At 37.6% G+C, this 22,315-nt stretch overlaps 3 protein-coding genes across 3 annotated transcripts; 2 read left to right on the top strand and 1 right to left on the bottom strand.

Annotated features, from left to right (window-relative positions):
* Positions 1-4,448: 4,448 nt before the first annotated feature.
* On the bottom strand, positions 4,449-6,233 carry LOC110920143. The gene has a single exon (XM_022164377.1). The coding sequence runs from the start codon at positions 6,231-6,233 to the stop codon at positions 4,449-4,451; it is 1,785 nt and encodes a 594-aa protein (XP_022020069.1).
* Positions 6,234-13,562: 7,329 nt separating this feature from the next.
* Positions 13,563-13,934, top strand: LOC110920142. Its single transcript, XM_022164376.1, has one exon. The coding sequence runs from the start codon at positions 13,563-13,565 to the stop codon at positions 13,932-13,934; it is 372 nt and encodes a 123-aa protein (XP_022020068.1).
* A 3,084-nt stretch (positions 13,935-17,018) lies between these two features.
* Positions 17,019-17,933, top strand: LOC110920140 (uncharacterized mitochondrial protein AtMg00810-like). Its single transcript, XM_022164373.1, has one exon. The coding sequence runs from the start codon at positions 17,019-17,021 to the stop codon at positions 17,931-17,933; it is 915 nt and encodes a 304-aa protein (XP_022020065.1).
* Positions 17,934-22,315: the final 4,382 nt, after the last annotated feature.

Genomic DNA, 22,315 nt, shown 5'->3' with positions numbered 1-22,315 from the left:
CACAAATAAACAACAAATTAAACACAATGGACAACAAAATAAAAACACAACTGACAACAGATTAAAACACTATGGATAACAGAATAAACACAATGACCTGAAGCAATAACACAATGTATAGAAAATCCAAGTATAACACCATCTTCATGTATCATACATTGTCTTATAAATTGTGAAAAAAACCCAATTGACAGAACCCAAATTAACATTGTGTTATAAGTTTTGATAATAACACAATTAATAGAAACACTAGTAAAACGTAATGACCAAAACTCAGGTAAAAGAATACACTCCCCATTCCCGAGACGAAGGTTAAGGTCAATTGTCATACTAAAGTTCAAACTCCTTACAATTTTCAACATATTTAATGGTGAAGTGACTAATCACACAAAAAAATGGTTATCCAAGATTAACCCGCCTGTAAACTAACAAGTCATGCACATCCCTCACAATGTTCTCTCCACTCGGCTTATAAATTAGCTAATGTGTATAATGTATTAGCACTTCAATCAATTAATCGCTCAAAACCGATTAGAACACGTACCCGCATAGGCTTGCAACTCAATCATTCTCCACCACCGATCACGAATACTAAGCACAAGTCATAAGGTCATTGTAAGGGTTGTAACGAGGCAAGGCTAAGGGTAGGGAATATGATATTTTAAAGTGGCTAATGTGATGAAAATTCGATTTTTATTACAAACCACTAAACTAAACAAAACTAAATATAAACATCAACTATGAGGCAACAACTTTTCGCCTTTTATTCAACAACTACTAACACATCTTTTTGTTCTTTTCTCAATGATTTTCTATTCTTTTTCGAACATTTTCTGTTTTTTTTTTTTTGCCAATAAACAAATACAACTATACAAACTTTGCTACTATAATCGAATTTCCATCACACGGGTTTAAAAGAAAAAGGTTTTAAGGTTATGGGCTAAAGGGTGGTCAAACGAAGGGATTAGGCTCAAAATTGGCTACTAGGGGATAATTTTTTTTTGGGTAAGGATATAGAAATGGTGTAAAAGGAAAAGGTTTACCTAATGCCTTAATCATTCTCGTGCTTGTATTCGGTCTATGGACTCGAACGTATCCAAAGTTGCAAGTTCTACAATACGCGGCTAATGGTCCACTCAAACAAAGAAACATGTATATGTAAATCTATGATATAAAAGTGGCTCAAAATCTCACGTATAAGGGTATGATATGTGATATGCATAAAATGCTAGTTCCTTAGGCGAATTATTCCCAAATAACCACCCGCTAAATACCCGCTATGCTTATTAATTTGAACTTGACCATGACAAAAGACCAAATGGGTTGTGCCATCCCTCGTTGACTTAGTTACTTGTGCTTTTAAGATCGCTTTTGAAACAAGAAAATTTTGAAAAATTTTGAAAAATTTTTGAAATTTTCCCCCATCCCCACACTTGAGGTAGACATTGTCCTCAATGTGTAGTGTTTAAATGAACGGGTCAAAATCGAAAACTTTTACTACTCCCCCATCCCCACACTTGAGGTAAACATTGTCCTCAATGTGTAAGAACTAGAGTTTGAAAACGCACAACGGATGTGACACGGCTAACCTTCCCAAAATTTCACCCCGGAAAAATAAAGTACAAAATACAATCCACTTATTACTAAACTAAGAATCAAGGTAAAAAGGAAACGCATGCACCTGATTTTTGTCGCTTGATGCCCATATCTTCTTCTCTCTTCATAAAAACGGTTGTCTCTCGAACATCATATACCTACAAATTCTAACCCTTGTGTAGAAGCACGCTTCTCACAACCATTGAAATTTGTTAGGTGGTTAGTTCTACCATTTTTATAAAAATGTTACCAAATCATGCGTTAAATTACCTTGATTCTTGTGGAAAAATAAGTTACAACAATAACAAGCCTAACTCACTTTCGTAGGAATCACGGTTGCATTTAGCTTATGCAACAAGCCCTTTTAAACCCCCCAATAGCTTGGGAGGACGAGAGGTCTCGTGAGGGTTATATAGGGAACACACCCACAACGTTCATTTAACTACTAAAACGAAATAACAAAATTATACAACAACAACAACAATACTAACTAGACTACAGAGAAAACTAAAACGAAATGTGAAATAAAATATACAACAACAATTGACTTACCACCTCATGGTGGTCTGATGTCGAAAAAAGTAGTTCAACTAAACAAACTAAATTACCCTAAATTAAGACTCAAGTAATAAAAATCTAGACTCTTTAACCTGACTAAACTACTCACCGGCAAGTGTACCGGTCGACTCTAGCACAGAAAAGTAAGTCCGGATGTCGAACCCACAAGGACTCTAATGAATTACGTTAACGACTCTATTTAGACTAGACACTGACACGACTTAATAATTATTGTGTTTTAATGGGGGTTTTACTAAAATCCTAAAATTGTGATTAAATTGAAATTAAACTAAGACACGAACGGAAACTAGGGTTTTAATTCAGATGAGATTAAGGACTACCTAGACTTGAATCCAGTTTAACTGTGAATGGACTTCTAACGGTTTTATTGTTGTATGGAGTCGGGATCGTAAAATACTAAACCTTAAGGTATTTCAATGCTAAGACTTCCCGACCCTTCTCAGGAAGAAACCTAGGAAACCCTACAAGGCTGTTATGATTACCGACTGTTAGATTTCCTCTCAGTCCTCTAACGACTCTAAAAGTGCCCTAATACGACTATCTACCTCTCAGCGCGACAATCCAAGGCAATTCTAGGTTCTAACTTGGTTTACTAGACACAAATGCAATTAGGGAACTAACGTCGACTTCTCTCAAAATCTAATTTAGCTATATACTGCACTGCGACCTAATAACTAACTCGAGCCTCTCAGCGACAAGTTAAGCAGAATATTTACTTCTAATTATATTTTAATTACTGTTTCTAAGGCTATCGGCCGATTTACCCAAAGATCACCCGAACCCGCAAGGATGCAAATAATCAACACAGATCTATTATGTGAAAGACATCCACCAAAATCTATGTGAAACAGTAAGCAATCCACAATCAAAAGTAAATACGCACACGCACCAAATCAGAAAATCTAGAACACTTTACTTTCAGAAATCAATCCATAATCAATCAATAAAAACCGTTAAAAGATCCAAACATAAGTTAAACTATCATCTTGTCTAGGTAGTATTTAAGGTTTAGCCAAGAATCATGATGTCTAAAGCAAACAAATCAAATTTAAAACAAGAATTCATTGGAGAATATTGAAAACACGAAATTAAAGAAAACCGGGAGATAAAACCCGAACAATCTTCACTCTCGCGATCCAAGCTTCAACCGGATGATTCCCGTTAGCCAAAACACTTCAAAAACCTCAAAAATCTGCTCTCAAAAGTCTCCTAGGGTTCTTGGTTCGTCACTAGGGTTTTGTGGAAGTTTATGAAGTATAAATATGTTTGGAATAAAGATCCAACAACAAAAATCAACTTTTTCCGGAAATCACCCCTAGGTGACACGCGGCGGGGTCTTTAGCATATCCTCCATGCTACACCTAGCCCCAAAACTCAGCAAATCCTTCCCAAGGGTCTAGGTGTTGCATGTAGCTCCTTGCTTAAGGGGGAGGTGTAGCACCTAGGCCCCATTTTCACAGAAAGTTACGAATTTTCACAAGCTCCAACATCCCAAAAATTCCAGAAATTATTCTAACTCTTTTTTACTTGTTCCAAGACATAACGTTTCAGCAACATAGCTCGTTTCCACTCAATTTTCAGCCAATTAACGTATCAAGACCTGGAAAACCGAACTTTGATCAATAGCACATAGTTCTAAATAAAACTAAACTATAAATAACGATAATTTATACAAACTATACACGAATAAAGGATGTATTTTGCAATACATCATGGTCGAATGGCGTGCTTGCCGTCGACGAGCTCCTCGAAATCACCCACCCGTGATTCGTACCATTTGTTGCCAACCGGTCCAAACTTCCTCACCTCCTCTTCCTTCTTCTTTTCTAGAGGTGACTTTTTCGCCTTTTTCTTCTTGACCGTTTTCTTCTTTGTTTCTCCAAACCTACCAACCATAGCACACACCTTTTTGTTTGGATTTATGCCCTTTTCAGGACACTTATCCTCACCAAGTGGGTTAGTAAATTTTGGAAAGACATTTAAATTTAATTCCCGGTCCCCAAACTTCATGCTTACCGTTCCCGTTGCACAATTTATTATGGCATTAGTTGTTGCAAGGAACGGTCTACCCAGTATGACTATCGGTTGGGTGTCCTCAACACATCCAACATAATCTACAACCAAAAAGTCAATTGGGTAGTAGCAATCATCTACCTTAACAATCACATCTTCCACCATCCCCCGTGGATGCGTGGGAGTCTGATCGGCCAATACCACAGGAGTATCAAATTTTTTTAATGGACCAAAATCGTATTGGTCATACAAACTCCCGCTTAAATTCTCACACAAGCTCCAAGATCGAGGAGCTCCCTCTCGATTTTAAATGTTCCAATTTGAATTGGAATAAGAGGGTCTCCCGGATCTTGGGCTTTTTGGGGAAGGGCACTCGATAAAACGGCACTCACATGAGATATCAAATCAACCAGTTCGGGTAATTTGTTGTGCCGTTTTTCGATGCTTAACTCCTTTAAGCATTCCACATGAGCCGGAACCTTTTTAATGTCATCTAGTAACGGTAAATTAATTTTTGCTTGTTTAAAATTTTCCCACCCCTCGTCCTTCGGTGGGCACCGTTCTTCACTTTTCGATGCATTAAGCGGGTTAAGTTGATTTAAACAATTTTCACAAAAAGCATTTTTAGTTACATTTTCAATTGTACTTTGTGAAATCGTTTCATGTTCATTTTTACTTCCCAGCTCATCACTTATATCTTCCACTACACCATCAACGAATTGTGGTGGTGGAATGCTTTCAACACTACTACAAACCTCATCATTTGAAATGAGACTTACCGCGCTAATGCGTGCTTTCCTCACGTTGCTTGTGCTAGAACCTTGATGCTTCGGGTTCACTGTAGTGTCACTTGGAAGCTTTCCCATGCTTCCCCTCATTTGAGCCATCTCCTCCGCGAGTTGGCCCACTTGCTTTGCCAATGCCTCATGTGCTTTGTCCCGAATCTCGTTTGTCTTCTTTATTTCCTTAATGTCATTGTTAGATTCTTTGGTCATATTTAACAAAGCGTCCATTTTGGCACTCAAATCATCACCACCTCCTTGATTATTCGTCGACTCATGACCATCTTGATTGTAACATCTTTGGCGAGTTTGGTGCGAATACCCACCTTGATTCCCCGATTGAAAATTCGGGTTCATTTGGTTGGAGGCATTACCATACCTAAAGTTAGGATGGTTCCTCAACCCGGGGTGGTAAGTGTTGGAGTTCATATCATATTGCCTTCGGTCCCCATACACTTGATTTACCTCTACGGTGGCTTGACAATTCTCAGTCCGGTGACCGATGTCTCCGCATTCTTCACATACGGCGTATTGCACCGCATTCACTTCCATTTTCTTCATGCGAGCCAACTCTCGCTCTAACGCTTCAATTCGATCCTTAGAATTCGCATCACGAACGGGCCAAGACCTTGAGGTGGGGTGCTTTTTTGCTCGATCGGCCGACTCTTTCGCTTTTGACCTTTTACTCATCCTTTCAAGGAACTCCCAATCGTCATCCTCATGATTGCTTAATAAAGTTCCATTGCTCGTTGACTCAAGGCGATTCCATGTCTCGTCATCCAATCCTCTCACAAAGCATTTAACCAACTCCCACTTTTCGATTTGATGATGTGGGCATTTTCGAATTAATTCCTTATACCTTGTGAATGCTTCATGCAACGGTTCACTCGATAGTTGACGGAAAGACCTTATTTCATCTCTAGCATCATCGGTCTTTGCCATCGAGTAATATTCGTCAAGGAATACTTGTTGCATCTCACCCCATGTTCGAATACTATTCGCCGGAAGTGTAAGAAACCATTGTTTCGCCTTGTCTTTTAGCGAAAACTGAAATAATCGAAGCTTAACTTCCTCCAATGCAAAATTGTGCCCCCCGATAGTGTTACAAATGGAGGAAAACTCCGCCAAATGCGTGTACGGTTCATCATTAGACCTCCCATTGAAATGGGGAAGTATGTTGATGTGATGGGGCTTGCAGTCAAACATTCTCCTTTCACACACTATTGGAGAGTCATTATCGGTAAACCGGTCGAAAACGGTCATTCACTCCCCGTGGAGGTTGTTGACGACGATGCGGATCGTTAACTTCTTGATCCACCGGTCTTCGATTATCCCTTCTATCACCTCTTCGATCATCTCTTCGGTTTCCACCTTGGTTACCCATTTTGATTGCCACCCCCCACAAAACGAGGAATCCGGTTATGGTGAGCATTGTTGTTATTGTTGCGACCTCCACCATTCCGGTTCCGTTGATAATCGTTCCATGGTTGACGTTTGTTCTCATAGCCATCATTCCTTTCGTTCCCATAACCATAATCGTCATCTCCAACATAATTGGCATTTTGATAGCCAAATTCTTCATCTTCATATCCTCTTGCATTATAGCCGTTATTTGTCACACCCCGACCCGCAGCGGAAAGGTACGGGGCATGATGATTGCCCATAGCTCATGACAACTAATTATTGTTTCAATATTTAAAGCATATCCATTTAAATAGTCACATATCATATAATAATCAAAATTGTTCATACATTGTTCAATACAAACATATCAATATTTCAATTTATTTTCCTAAGGCCCATGCTATGTGTCCACATCACTTGATCATCAACTTTGAAAACCTGCACCACGTTAGAAAAATATATTTTTGGGTCAACAAATAAGTTGGTGAATAATTTCCTCCGTTTTATAGAAAACAGTTTTATATTTATTTCTTTAAAAAAATATTTTTAACATGCACCTCAAGGTTAGTGTGTAAATGGTCTCATATCATCAACATAGTAAACATATCCATAAATCCAAATTTACCAAACAAGAATACACCATCAATAACAACACAAACAAACAAAATAAATAGACTCCTGATAGTAGCGTGCATTAGGCTCAAGCCCCGAGGAGCGAGTCTAATACTGTTGGCGATACTAGGCTACAACCCATGGCCGTGGGGAACCTAGTCAGCCGTGTGGATCCACTAGAATAATAGCATGCAATAGACTTGACATCAGATAGCATATAGAATAATAGAATACACATAAGACGTTCACATAATAACACTTGATCATAGCATGTTAAGTAAATCGAAAAATGTAACGTGATGCACCCCAAAATTTGTAAAAGATAAAAAAGGGGAAATGGAAGAAATTACTCACAGGTTGCGAAGAGTTAATCCACGAGATTTATCGCACGAGTACACACGAGGAATAACAATTGACTAAATCACCCTAGAATAAATATAACCAAGATTCTAAATAACGAAATACTTGAACAAAAGGACAATATATTAATTTTAGGAAATTGGGTTCTCCTATTTGGGGACTTTAAATTATATAAAATAACTATTTGACAAAATAACCAAACCAATATAATTTATGTACGTATAGATTTCTAGGATTATTTACCATGAGATATTCTTAGAATTATCAATTTAATAGGGTTTAATAGTTTTGCAAATGCCCATATTTAAACAAATTCAATAAAACCATCTAATAATTTTATATCGTCGATTAAATGATTATCACATAATATGATTAATTATATAAAGGAATTTACTTTGTTTAATATTTCCATAACTTCTTTACTTAAATGATTATCTAAAATTATGGAAGATTTATATAAAATTCCCACTATGATTATATAATCTATAGAAATCAGTAAAAATTTTCATAGAATTTATTTGTGAAAATCTAGTATTTTTTTTAAATAATTAAATAATGTATAAATCCAAATTAAATTTCATGAATTCCCAAAAATTAAGAAAAAAAATTTATAGAAATTTCCTAGTGCTGATATAGTCTGAAATGACTAATAAAAAAATATTTATTGAGTTTATTTAAAATTATCTTGTATTTTTATTTGATTTATCTAGTGATTAACACATAAATAATTCACCAAAATTCCAATTGATACCTAAAAATTCTCAAAATTTACAAGCAATACACTAGTATGATATATAACAGTATTATACTTTCAATTTCATCAAAATAATAGTCTAAATCTAAAAGCCCCAAAATCTATGCATGAAGAACCTAATTTCAACTAAAATTAAATTCGGATAGATTAGCCTCTCTATCACAGAAATTGATAGAGGGCTTTTGTAGAGCATAAAAAAATAAGCAAGTTAGGCTTTGGAATCACCTGAAAAGGTTGAGAATTGAAGGAGATATCATCCGCACAAATTACTAGCCCTAGAATGTTCTTCGATTAAATTCATGATGTAGAAGTGATGAAATGGAGAAATTTCAGTGGGGTTTTGCATGGTTTGATCAGATGAACAATTGATGAAAGTTTTATCATCTGATTTTTCGAATTTGCTCAAAACCCATTGATGTTCTTGATACACTTTTATGAAGGTTTAATGGTGAATTGATTTTGAATCGATTAGGTGATTTAAAGGACTATTACACTGATTTAATGTTGGAAATTAAGTTTCTCCTTTACTACAATTCATATGGGACGAAAACGAAGTCCAAGCGTCGTGTAACCGAGTGAAACCGTAACCGGGTTGAGCTTTAAAGGGTTGTCGGGTCGGGTTCCATGTCTGGGTGAAGAAGATGAAGCAATTTCGCGTTCTCAGATTGTCTATTAATATAAGACTGAACAAGTTCCTTCACAAAGAGCATTACAGCTCAACTGGTGCGTGTGTTCCTTGTTTAATGCTGGGGTTACGGGTTCGAGTCCCTTTCCCATGCGATATGTTTCTTTCTTTTTATTTAAATGGTGTAAGATATTACACTTTGGTCCCTCATGTTGATAATAGCTGCTAACTCGATTATCTCATATACTAACCTAATTAGATGACACCGTTAAAAAAAAAAAAAAACTAACTGAACTAACAACTTAATAAACTAACTTAAATAATTAACTTAGTTAACATATATCTCATATAAAACTAACTAACCTAGTTAATTATCTTCATATAATAAATACCAACTAACTTAACTAGGTCTACTAACCTAGTCAGTTAACTTGTTTTTAGTATATAGATTCCATTAATTACAAAAACAACCCCTTAACTTGTAACTTTATTTACCTAGCCAATCTAACTTCGTTGATGCTTCATTCATATAAATCCAACCAAACTAACTAAGTTTCTTTATAAAGTTAACGTTTTTCATTCAGTTTTAATCCATCGTGATACGTGACGATTACTTTAATAATAAAATAAAAATAAAAATAGATTAATTGAAAAAGATTTGGTTTTGCAATCCGGGTCGGATTTTGGAGACCCGATTTTGACGGATGTTACATTATTACCCCGATTTAAATATGCCCAATCTTCATCATCATCCTCCCGATCATCATAATAACCCCCGTCATCCGAATTTTCTGTATGAATGCTTACATGTTCCGGCGATTGATAACCGGGAACACTATAAGGCTCATCATCGGGGATTGCATTCCTCAAGTCATCGATGTTGAAAAATGGGTCTTCATTCGCGAGATTGCCGCGATCACGATTACCTCTACGATCAGAATTGACATTCCGATCATCAAGGTTGATGGGTAAGGAAGCTTGTCGATGAAGGGTTTGTTGTTGGGGTGTTCGTTGGGTGTTATTGGGATTTTGATTTCTGAAAGGTGGTGTGGGTGGTCTAGCGTTGACGTTACCACCCGGTTGCTCTTGATGTATAGGTTGAACATTTTGGGCGGGATGAAAGGTTCCTCGGGATTGGAATTGATGTTGATTGAGATTTTGGTTTGAGTTGAAATTTTGATTGGAGTTGTGGTTCTCGGTTTCAATGGTCGGTGTGAGTGGTGGTGTTTGGTTGCTTTGATTAGAAGCAAGAGTTGCTTCTAACCGGCTTGCTAAATTTCTTCTTGCTACCCTTTCGATTTCCGGTTCGTAGACTAAAGGCGAAGTCCTCCCGGAGTTCCGCGTATGCATGCACTACCTGTAACCTGCACAAATAACACACCCCGCGTAACAAGGAAAAAGACAAAGTACAAGAAAAGAAATTATGCAATTTAAACAGTTAATCACACAAATTCAAACAATATCCAAACACAAAGCGCACGCACTCCCCGACAACAGCGCCAAAATTTGATCGGAGTGTCGCGCTCCGGTCAAAGATAATATTTATATGCCCTAATTACCCTTAACAAATAGCTAGTGGTAGCAAGGGGTCCAACCACGAAGAGTATGTGGTTTGTGTGTGGATTCGATTGAATTATCAAGAATGTCACAATTTATGAAGCTTACTAGAATGTTTTTGTATTTTTGTTTAATTGAGAGATGTGAAATTAATCTAAAGAAATTGGTGTAATTGATTAACAACTAAAAAGTAAAGATTGCACAAAAATTTGATTAATAAACGATAATGAGAAAAAGAGTTCACACCCGGTTTCGGTAATTGTCAACCTAGGGTTTCTACAAGTTTTAGATTCAACTCAAATGCATTCGATTAACGGATTTAGTGTACCGTGACTTAGGTGCTAATAGCTATCAACGTCCCGAAGAACGGACAAAAATACACTTTGTAATCAACACAAGTAAATCCTAACAATGACAATGCACAATTACATATCACCATTTCGCAAAGTCATAACTTTTAACATCGTTCGACAATTTACGAATTCGCAACAAATGTAACACTATTGTCAAAAGTTTCAAAAACCAAACACAAATTGTCACTAAGTTGAAACAAGAACAATTCGAAACTCTAAAATTAACAACTACCTACACCAGGGTGAAACCGAGATGATTAGCCGCTCATGGTTGAAGAAGCTTGATCACCGGATGTTTGGAGCTGGATGAAGATCATCTTGAGGCTTGAACTATGGGGAATTGGTGGATGGTGAAGGTCTTGTGATGAATGATGATGAATAGATGGATGAATGGATTGAAGGTTAGGGTTTGGAATCAAGATTGATAGGATGATGAATTTCTCTTGATTCCGGTTGTTGATGTTGAAGGTAGATGGATTAGAGATGGAATGGTAAAGAAAGATGGGTGCTTGATGGCGCCAAGATGAAGATTCAAACCCTCATAAGTTGTAACTTACGAGTTTAATGGCTCCCCAACCAATTAGAATCGTTCCCAACAACCCAAACACCAAACTTCGCGTTTCAGCAAACCACAACCCGTCGCCGACGGCCTGGAGCCCGTCCCCGACGGCCTCCAGATCTCTAAAATCCATCCGACGGCTTGTTTGGCTGTTTACGGGCACCTTTTGACGACGAGACTTTCTAGAGCCCGTCGGCGACGGCCTAGAGCCCATCCCCGACGACCTCTAGTTTTTCCTGTTTTGTCCGAAACTGTTTTCTTCATAACTTCTTCGTTATAGCTCCGTTTTACTCACCGTTTTCACCCACGTACTCGTAATTCATCCCTCTATCATGCCATCTTCCAATATATTCATTTTAAATCCATTAACACTCCCAAAACACATCCAATCTTCATGATTAACTCGGTTTTGTTCATTTCACATCCCCGGTTGATCCGATTCACGTCCCGGTGCTCCGTTTAGCTCCCGATTAGCTCCTTAAACTCTTTTAGACCTGTAAAACACGAATCCCATTAAAAGTAGGCTATTCAAGATTAAAAGCTATGTAAAAACATTAGCTTAAGCACAAACAATAACCAGTTTTCGACCACGTATCATGTGGCCTATCTATTCTATAAACCTTACAAATCTCAATTAAATAATAACAAACACACAAACAAACGAACAAGAAAATATAAGTCATAAACGTAGTAATTTAAAAATAAATCAAGCACATAAATAAGAAAGTATCAGTTATGAACATAGTAATTTAAGAATAAAAAACCACGTGTTAACTACATGCAATGCAACGTGATGAGATCAATTTTGATCATAGTAATGGAATATTATGTAAATATAGAGTTTTTTTACTAAAGTGGTGTTGGTGAAAAAAGTATTTATAAAAATAGTGTTGCTTCAAAAATATTTACCAAAATAGTGTTTTGTCTTATTTTATTAATTTCTCACTCCTAATCTAATTGGATAACCTCATTTCATAAAACAATAATTACTTATTCTTTATATATTTAAGAAAACTGTTTTTCTTAATATAAAAAATATATATTAACCTAACATACGTAAATAAATATGCAACGTAAATAAATATGTAATTATTGTTTCGTTTAATTAATGACCTCACATTATCTATGTAAATAAGTATGTAATTATTTTTTTTTTACTAGAAATGTCAAGATAGTTATCATCCATTATATATTTGTCTAACATATAAACAATGACGAACGATAAATATAAAATAAAATATATGTGTATACATATATTAACTGAATAGAAATATACATGTATTTTTAATAACCAAAAAAACAAAAAATTATGTAATGCGACTTTGAATCCATGTGAGATAAAATTTAAAAGAACCATACGGAGTAAATTTACAACATATAAAATAAGATATAAGTATAACAAGTTGATTGAGACTTATAAAAAGAAAAAAAGGTTATAGTGAGTTTGTTAATAAAAAATACAATGGCTGATTATCCGAACCAAACTCCGAATTTGAATCAAATTCAAACTATGAATTACAAACCGATCCATTATTCGATTTTTTTTGTGGAGATAATAATACATATAATTAGTTATTGATTTGATGTTGCTCATTGTTTTCTAAAACTATAACAACTGATAAAAAAACATTAAAACAAATCAATTTCTTATAGTTTCGAAAAAAAATCTTCTAATTTATTTTAAAATGTGAAGTCTCAAAAGTCGGAAAGTATTTAAAGTTAATAATTTAATTCTTTTAATAAAAAAGTGATTAAGCGGATGTTTGGGATTACGTTTTGAAGTGATTATTTGATCATTGCGTTTGTAAAACATAAATAATCTAAAAAAGTGTTTGGATGAAAAAGTGATTATCTGCCACCAAAACGCAGTTTTGGAGAAGCAGGTACCTACATGCTTTTTCAAAACGCAGTTTTGAAAACACAAAATTCATTTTGAAAACGCATAATCTATTTTGAAAAGGCAACATCAAACACCCCCTAAGTGAAATTTTAGTTATTAAAGTGAAGCTAACAAATGAAATTAGGAGTGGAAAACCATTAAAAGAGATAAAACACCATTTTAGTAAATATTTTTGAAACAACACTATTATGGTAAATATTTTTTCCACCAACACCACTTTAGAAAAAAAAAACTCTGTAAATATAGATATAATTATGTTATTATCTTTGTAATTAATGATTCCCAAAAAATAAGGGATTGTATCTTGTATTTATATTGAGGTATCAATGAGAGAGGAATTCAATTGAGTCATATCATTCTTCATGGTATCAAAAGTCTAACCCTAACCCTAATTCTTCTTTTTTTTTTTCGGCCCCCTCCCTCATCCTCTCTCTCTCGTAATCGGCCACCCTCATACAGCAGCCGATCATGTCTTCTTCAACCATCCATCCTGCTGTCACGGTTAATAATATCAAGAACTTCATCCCGCTGATTCTTGATAGTCAAACTGAACACTACAACACATGGGCTGAATTATTCGTCCTCCACTGTAAAGCCTATGATGTCTTCGATCACTTGCAAGCTCGCGACACCGGTACCTCCTCTTCCACCGAAAAAGATAAAGAAAAAGAAACCGTCCCCAAACATACTTATCTTGAGTCATGGGAACGTATAGGTTCCATTGTTCTACAATGGATCTACGGTACCATATCTCAGGATCTCATGCCCACAATAATGATCACCAACACCACCGCATACGACGCTTGGTGTCGACTTAAAAATCTTTTTCTTGACAACTAAGCAGCTCGTACCATCACCATCCAAAACAAATTTTTCAACACGCGCCTTGAACAATTTTCTACTATGGCCGAATACTGTCAACACATGAAGCTGCTTTATGATCAACTCATAAGTCTCGGGTCCACTGTCTCCGAAAACCAACTGGTTCTTCAGATTCTCACCGGCTTAACGGATCAGTATGAGAGCATCTCTCTCATACTACAACAAACACTACCTCTTCCGGATTTTTACAACACTCGGTCGCGTCTATGCCAAGTTGAAGAATGAAAAACTGCACAAGAAAAACTCTCGGCCCAATCGGCCGGTACTGCTCTTCATGCCGCCACAGAACCTACTCGTGCACCTCCTAACACCCGCAACCACACCCGGACCAACAACAATACTGAACGTGGTTGTGGTCGAGGTCGTGGCCGCAGTCGCTCCTCCTATGGACGCGGCGGACGATATCAGCAACAGTCCCACTATTGGCCGTCTCCACCACCATGGTACTCATCTCACCAGCCCATGAACTATTGGGCCCAATGGACTCCTCCGCCATATCCCTACCCGTCAAACCCAAGCCCGACTCATGCATCATCACCACAGCATTCAACTTCGGCCCAGGGACTTTTAGGCCCAAAACCAACATCTCCATCTACGGCCAAACATATGCGACTGGCTATTCTCCAACCGACATAGCCCAAGCTCTCTACAACTTGGCTCTTCACAACAATGATTCATCATGGACCATGGACACCGGTGCGTCAGGTACAATGTCTCCTCAATTTGATAAGTTTCACTCTATTTCTAATTCTGGCATTATTCGCAACATAATAGTCGGCAATGGCACAACCATTCCGGTTCTTGGACAAGGCAACATAACCCTCCCACCACCATTCCCACCTTTTAAACTCAATAATGTCTTATACGCACCCAACTTAGTCAAAAACCTTATTTCTGTGCGTCGTTTTACAACTGATAATCATTTGTCTGTTGAATTTGACCCATATGGTTTTACCGTGAAGGATCTCCAGACCAAGAAACCTATCCTACGGTGCAATAGCTCGGGGGATCTCTACACTCTCAATCCGTCCAACATCACGAAACTCAACACCGCTTCCACTTATGCAGCTATCTCTCAAGACATTTGGCACCAACGGCTCGGTCACCCAGGCCCAGCTATTTTACAAACTTTAAAAACCTCTCGTTCAGTTTCTTTTGGTTCTTTTAATAAAAACGTTTGCACCGCTTGTATTTTTGGTAAACATACTAGACTTCCTTTTGTTGCATCTAATACAAGTACTTTGAAACCATTCGATATTATTCATAGTGATGTTTGGACATCTCCCATCCTTTCTAATGGGGGTCATCGTTATTATGTCTTATTCTTGGACGATTACACAAGTTTTTTATGGACCTACCCTTTATCTCACAAATCTGAAGTATTTACCATGTTCACAAAGTTCAACAACTTTATCCAAACCCAATTTGACACTAAAATAAAACAATTCCAATGTGACAATGGACGAGAGTATGCCAATCACCAATTTCAAACGTTTTGCAATATGCAAGGCATGCACTTCCGTTTTTCGTGCCCTCACACTTCCTCACAAAATGGTAAAGTCGAACGGAAAATAGGTACAATAAATAACCTTATCCGTACCCTCTTGGCCCACTCTTCTACACCAACCAATTTTTGGCAACACGCACTCGAAACCGCAACCTACATATTAAATATCATCCCCACCAAAATTCATAATTTTCAAACCCCCACCCAACGTTTATATCACTGCCTCCCATCTTACAATCACCTTCGTGTATTCGGGTGCATTTGCTATCCACTCATTCCCCATACAACTATTCACAAACTTGCTTACCGTTCCTACCCGTGTGTATTCCTCGGTTATCCCTCTAATCACCGAGGATACAAATGCTTTGACCTTAAAACCCGAAAAATTACCATCAATCGACATGTCCTTTTTGATGAAACGGTTTTTCCTTTTTCCAAATCCCACAAGCAAACACCTCAAACCTACAATTTTTTAGATGATCCTATATACCCATACTTCCACCACATACCTCCCTCTTTAACACACCAAACACCTGAGCCCACCACACCTACACATCCCTTACCGCAGCCCAATCCCCATTCGGCCCAATCCCCCCTCCTTCAGCCCATACTCAATCGACCCCACCTCTCACCCCTCCGCCAGCCCACTCCGACCCATTGCTCACCATCACTGCGCCAGCCCACTCAGCCCAATCCCCTCCTCCCTCGGCCCACACTCAATCAACCCCGGCCCACCTTACACCTATCGCACCGACCCCCCACTCACCACTTCAGCCCCCCACCGAATCCATACGTCTCCACCACCCTTACCCCCCACCCGCACTATGCAAACCCGTGCCATGTCCGGTATCTCCAAACCGAAACATATTTTCAACCTTTCCACATCAACCATCGCCCCTATACCCAAAAATCCCAAAGATGCATTGTCTAACCCGGAATGGTTTAACGCTATGCAGATCGAATTTAATGCCTTAATTAAAAACAAGACTTGGGAACTTGTCCCGAGACACCCTGATATGCACATTATTCGCAGCATATGGCTTTTTCGCCACAAATACAGGTCCGATGGCACACTCGAAAGGTACAAGGCACGGCTTGTGTGTGATGGTAGAAATCAGGAGGTGGGTATTGATTGTGGGGAAACTTTTAGTCCGGTTGTTAAACCGGCTACGAATCAAACCGTTCTGACACTAGCATTATCTCAATCTTGGTCCATTCATCAGTTGGATGTCACCAACGCTTTTCTTCATGGAAACCTCAACGAGACTGTGCATATGTATCAACCAATGGGGTTTCTCCATCGAGATTTTCCGGATCATGTGTGTCTTCTCAAAAAGTCGCTTTACGGGCTTAAATAAGCCCCTAGGGCGTGGTATCAAAGATTTACAGATTTTGTTACCTCTATAGGTTTCTTACAGAGTCGATGTGATAACTCTCTCTTCACATATCATCACGGGGGTGACATTGCTTATCTATTAATTTATGTGGATGATATCATACTCACTACTTCAACTGACTCGCTTCGAGTCAAGCTCATGGGCAGCCTCACGGCTGAGTTTGCAATGAAAGATCTTGGACCTCTCAACTATTTTTTTTTGGGTATTACGGTTTCTCGCACAGGTGACACCATGTTTTTATCACAACAATCTTATGTCTTGGATATTGTCAACCGTGCGGGTATGTCTACGTGTAACCCAGTCGCCACCCCTGTTGAGACAAAACCGAAACTTAGTGCTCAATCTAGCGTCCCGTTTGATGACCCCACTTCATATTGCAGTCTTGCGGGCGCACTACAGTATCTCACTTTCACTAGGCCCGATATCAGTTATGCCGTTCAACAAATATGCATTCACATGCATAATCCTAGCATCGAGCGCTGGCAAGCTTTGAAACGTATTATTCGTTACATCTGCGGCACAACAGAATATGGACTTACTTTATCTCCATGTCCTGCTATCTCTCTACGGGCTTATATAGATGCTGATTGGGCGGGGTGTCCGGATATCCGTCGCTCTACCTCCGGATATTGTGTCCACATGGGGCAAAATCTATTGTCTTGGTCTTCGAAACGTCAGTCAACCATCTGTCGCTCCAGTGCCGAAGTAGAATACCGAGCGGTTGCCAATGTAGTTGCTGAAGTTTGTTGGCTTCGTAACCTCCTTCTCGAGTTACGTCGACCGCTCTCCAAAGCCACTTTAGTATATTGTGACAATATCAGTGCAATCTACCTATCTAGTAATCCGGTTCAGCATCAACGCACGAAGCACATAGAACTGGACATTCATTTTGTGCAAGAACATGTTCAACGTGGTACCATACGGATACTTCACACTCCTACTCGTTTGCAGATTGCTGACATCTTCACCAAAGGCTTACCTTGGGTATTATTCGAAGATTTTCGCTCCAGTCTCAACATTCGCCCACCTCTTGCTTCGAAAGCGGGGGTGTAATGGAATATTATGTAAATATAGATATAATTATGTTATTATCTTTGTAATTAATGATTCCCTAAAAATAATGGATTGTATCTTGTATTTATATTGAGGTATCAATGATAGAGGAATTCAACTCATTCTTCACATAGGCCTTACACATCTCATTTCAAAATATAAAGAATGTGTTTAAACCTTAAAATACGTATGGGAAATGGTCAATTTTAAATTGGTCATAACATTTCAACAGGTTGATTTAGGTGGAATTTTAATTCAAAGCGCTCAAATCCACTCTTAGTAATTTAAATGTAGACAACTAATTGTAAATGCGTAAGAGTTGTGTCATGGACTGGTGTCGAGCTAAATACCAACAACTAGGCTCATTTGATTTATAGCTTTAAGTTTAGACAACGGATTGCAATTGCAAACACGGCTCATTTATAAACCAAGTGGCTAGGCCAAGTTCACTTTACATGATCGAGCAAAAAGACAAAGCATGAACTTGGTTTGAATTATAAGTTAAAGCTTTGTTTTCACGTAAGCGTTCGGTATTTCAACCATTAGGCTATATTACCAAAGAAATAAATGGCATGTTTTATCTACGTTTCTCAGTTCCATTTATAAGGGATATCTTAATGTATTTTTATCATATGCCTCTGTTGTGGAGTCATTATAAAGTGCTATTGCAATGCTACAAGTTGTATTAGGTTATAGAGCTGCAGTTCCAATTATGGGATCTCAAATCTCCTAACTTTGCTTCAATTATAATTTTTTTTTTTTTTGAATAGCCAAGCAAACTTCATTAAACCAAACATAAGAAAAGGTTCAGCCAGAGGCTGATTACAGAACTGGAAAGAAACAAAAACAGAAAAAACGGCACAAGGATACAAACTGCAAAATTATGCTAGCTACATTCTAAAACTGAAATCCCACCACTCTTCTTTAGAAATCGATTTGTGCTTTGAACGTTTCAGCACACCAATTAGCGAGGAGTCCTTGATCTCTTCCAATAGCATCTGAACTGAACGGTTTCTACCTGCGAAAGTTCTGTCATTTCTGTTTATCCACAGCATCCACATCGATTGAACGGCGATCGCATGTAGACACTTTCTTACATCCCGGCTCCTTTGAATTTCAAGAAAAGCTTGCAAAACCTCTGTTAAATTTCCTTCCACGTTCACCATTGGCGTTTTTGTCCAGTTTGATACTTCCCTCCATACTCTTTTCGCAAAATTACAGCGAAGTAGAATATGGACCGCATTTTCTTCACTCTCACCGCATATCTTACACGTGATGTCCTGAATATTCATTCCCCTATTCCTTAGTGCTTCGGCCGACAGAATTTTTTCCACAATCGCTCGCCAAACAAACATGGAGCACTTCTTTGTTACCCAACTGTTCCAGTAAAACGCGTTCGGATCTGTGTTTATATCCAGGTATCGGCCTAAACTGTACCTAACCGCTTTCACATTGAACTCTTCATCCCCATTATGCCTCCAAACCCATATATCTTCTTTATTATCTACGTTTATTTGTTGCAAACGATCTTTCAAGCTAACCATTTCCTGTTTCTCCGAATCGCTATACGGTACTCTAACCCATGCCCAATCCCATATGATCCCCCCAGTTATCTTTGTGTACATTTCCTGAACTTTTGCTTTTTTCTGCGCTGATAGTTGGTATAAACTCGGAAATTGATCTTTCAACGGTTCGTTACCCATCCATAAGTCAACCCAAAACAAAGTTTTGTCACCCCTACCCACTTTACTTCTGAAACTTGTATTAATATTTATATTTTTCCTCGTGAAATCTTTGGCTATTTCCCCAATGTTTTTCCAAACCCCCGCCAAGGATTTTTTAAAAGGAATTGATTCGGTCCTTCTTTGCTTTCCATGTATCGAGCCTATAACTCTTGACCACAGATTTTCCGGTTCCATCCTATATCTCCACCACCATTTTGCTAAGAGGGCCAAATTCATATCCTTCAGATTACCTATTCCCAATCCCCCAAAATCTTTCAACGCAACCACTTTCTCCCATTTCACCCATCTAATTTTATTATTTGGTGAACTCCCACCCCATAGAAATTTTCTCCGTATCCCTTCTAAAACCTTTAAAACACCACTTGGGCATTTGTAAAGGGAGAAGTAATAGTTTGGTAGACTACCCATTACCGATTTAACTAATATAACTCTCCCCGCAAATGATAGCGTCTTTGCCTTCCAATTTGTGAGCTTTTTGTTAAACAAATCAATAACTTCCTTCCAATGTGCCAGTCTATTCATATTCGCTCCCACTTTTAAACCTAAGTACACAAACGGGAATTTTCCTTCTTTGCAATTAAAATGTGAAGCCATACTTCTCACTTCCTCCACACTTGAACCCACCCCATATAAATGACTCTTCCGAGAATTTACTTTTAAACCTGATATTAAATAGAAAATTCGTAGAATCCTTTTGAGATTCTTTAAATTAGTTTCCTCCCATTCTCCCAAAAATATCGCGTCGTCCGCATAAAACATGTGTGTCAAATATGGCCCATTCCTTGGCAGTTTTACACCTTGGAATATGGCCATTTCTTCAGCTTTTATCATCAGCACATGAAGGGCCTCCATGGCAATGATGAACAAGAAAGGAGACAGGGGGTCACCTTGCCTAAGACCTCTATTGTAATGGAATTCGGCTGTGGGTGACCCATTCACCAAAACTGAACCTTTCCCCGCGAATAGTATTCCCATAACCCAGTTTCTCCGGCCTTCGAAAATATATTCGTGACGCTCTTAATTATTTATCACCATAATACAAAGACAAAAAGAAAAGGATTATAAACAAACCCATTACTTTAAAATAGAAAGCTTGCAACATTTCCCATAAGAACTCTTATTATTCCCAGAACATTTAATTCTAAATTGAAACAAAAATCTTTTAAATTACACAGTACCAAACACTAAAATCACGAGTAAAGATATGAATTTGTACTATTATCTATTAAATAGTCAATAAAAGGTTCTTTTACAAATCCTCCAACCTAATGCACTTTAAACTTACATGAATTTATGAATGTTAAATTACACACTACCAAACACCAAATAGTAGCCCCAGTAGCAACTATTGTTCCTTTCACACCTGCAATCAAACTTCTGCATATCATTTCAATAAGACCATCAATTTAATAGATTATTAGAACTACTTATCACAAGATGGATCATTATAACTTCAAGCAAGCAACCCCCCACCCATGCGCGTCTAGTGAAGTTCTTTTAAACATATAACAAACATGAACAATGTAAACTTTACAAGAATTAAAAATGAAATTAACACCTAAAGAAGCCTCCATGGAGAATTTGACCAAAGATTTGGTTTGTACCATGAACAGTAGAAATAGTCCCCATGAACCAACTTATTCTAGGCGAATCTTCTCTCTCAAAAGCCATCTTGAACCTCTTATTGACTCCTTAAAACATTCAAAATAATAATAAATATTATCTAGAGTTAATTACTGTGTTCGTCCCCGTGGTTTATTAAAAATCACTATTTCAGTCCATTAGTTTAAAAATTGCGATTTCAGTCCCTGTGGTTTCACTTTTGTAACCATTTCAGTCCATGTGGTTTCACTTTCGTAACCATTTCAATCCATTATTTTGTTAAGTACAGGGACTGAAATGGTTACGAAAGTGAAACCACAAGGACTGAAATCGCAATTTTTAAACTAATGGACTGAAATAATGATTTTTGACAAACCACAGAGATGAAAACAGTAATTAACTCTGTTATCTATTAAGAAAAACAATAACTAATAATAACACAATGTGGTTAAAGAAGCCAACTTACCTGCTAGCCTTGCCACTGTAACCTTCCTTTTTGTGAGTCATTGACATAAACATTATCTTTGTAACCTGATGACACATTCCTACAATCCTGCTCCTGCTTTCATACAACTTACCTCCTGTTTTCATTTTATCCTTCCCTTATATATATGTGTATATATATAGGAAGAGGATATAAGAAAACTACTTAAATGTGAGAAAACTAAAAAGAACTCACTCAAAACCACTAAAAAAGAGGTGGAGGGTAAAACTGGAAAAAATGTCTATAACTTTCAAACATTTCTATCTTCTTCATATGTTATTATTTTAAAAAAATTGCACCATAGAATTGCAATTTTTTTTAATCTTTCGTTCGAGTATATTCGAGCTATTTTTGCGACATAAAAAAAAAGCTTTAACATGTCGTCATTTTTTCAATCCTACTATTATAGTAGTGCACATGTGCAACATAACATGCAATTTAGCCTTAAGGTTTAAGTTTTGAGTTTAGTTTAGCTTTTTGGGTTAGGTATTTGGGTGGTCTAGGTTTCGGGTTTAGTTTTTAGGTGGGGGGGGGGTAGGTGGGGTGGGGGT

This window comes from Helianthus annuus, chromosome 11, assembly GCF_002127325.2.
Source record: "Helianthus annuus cultivar XRQ/B chromosome 11, HanXRQr2.0-SUNRISE, whole genome shotgun sequence".
NCBI classification, from domain to species: domain Eukaryota; kingdom Viridiplantae; phylum Streptophyta; class Magnoliopsida; order Asterales; family Asteraceae; genus Helianthus; species Helianthus annuus.
Note: the sequence above shows the minus strand (reverse complement) of the source record. Positions and strands in the feature narration are given on the sequence as shown.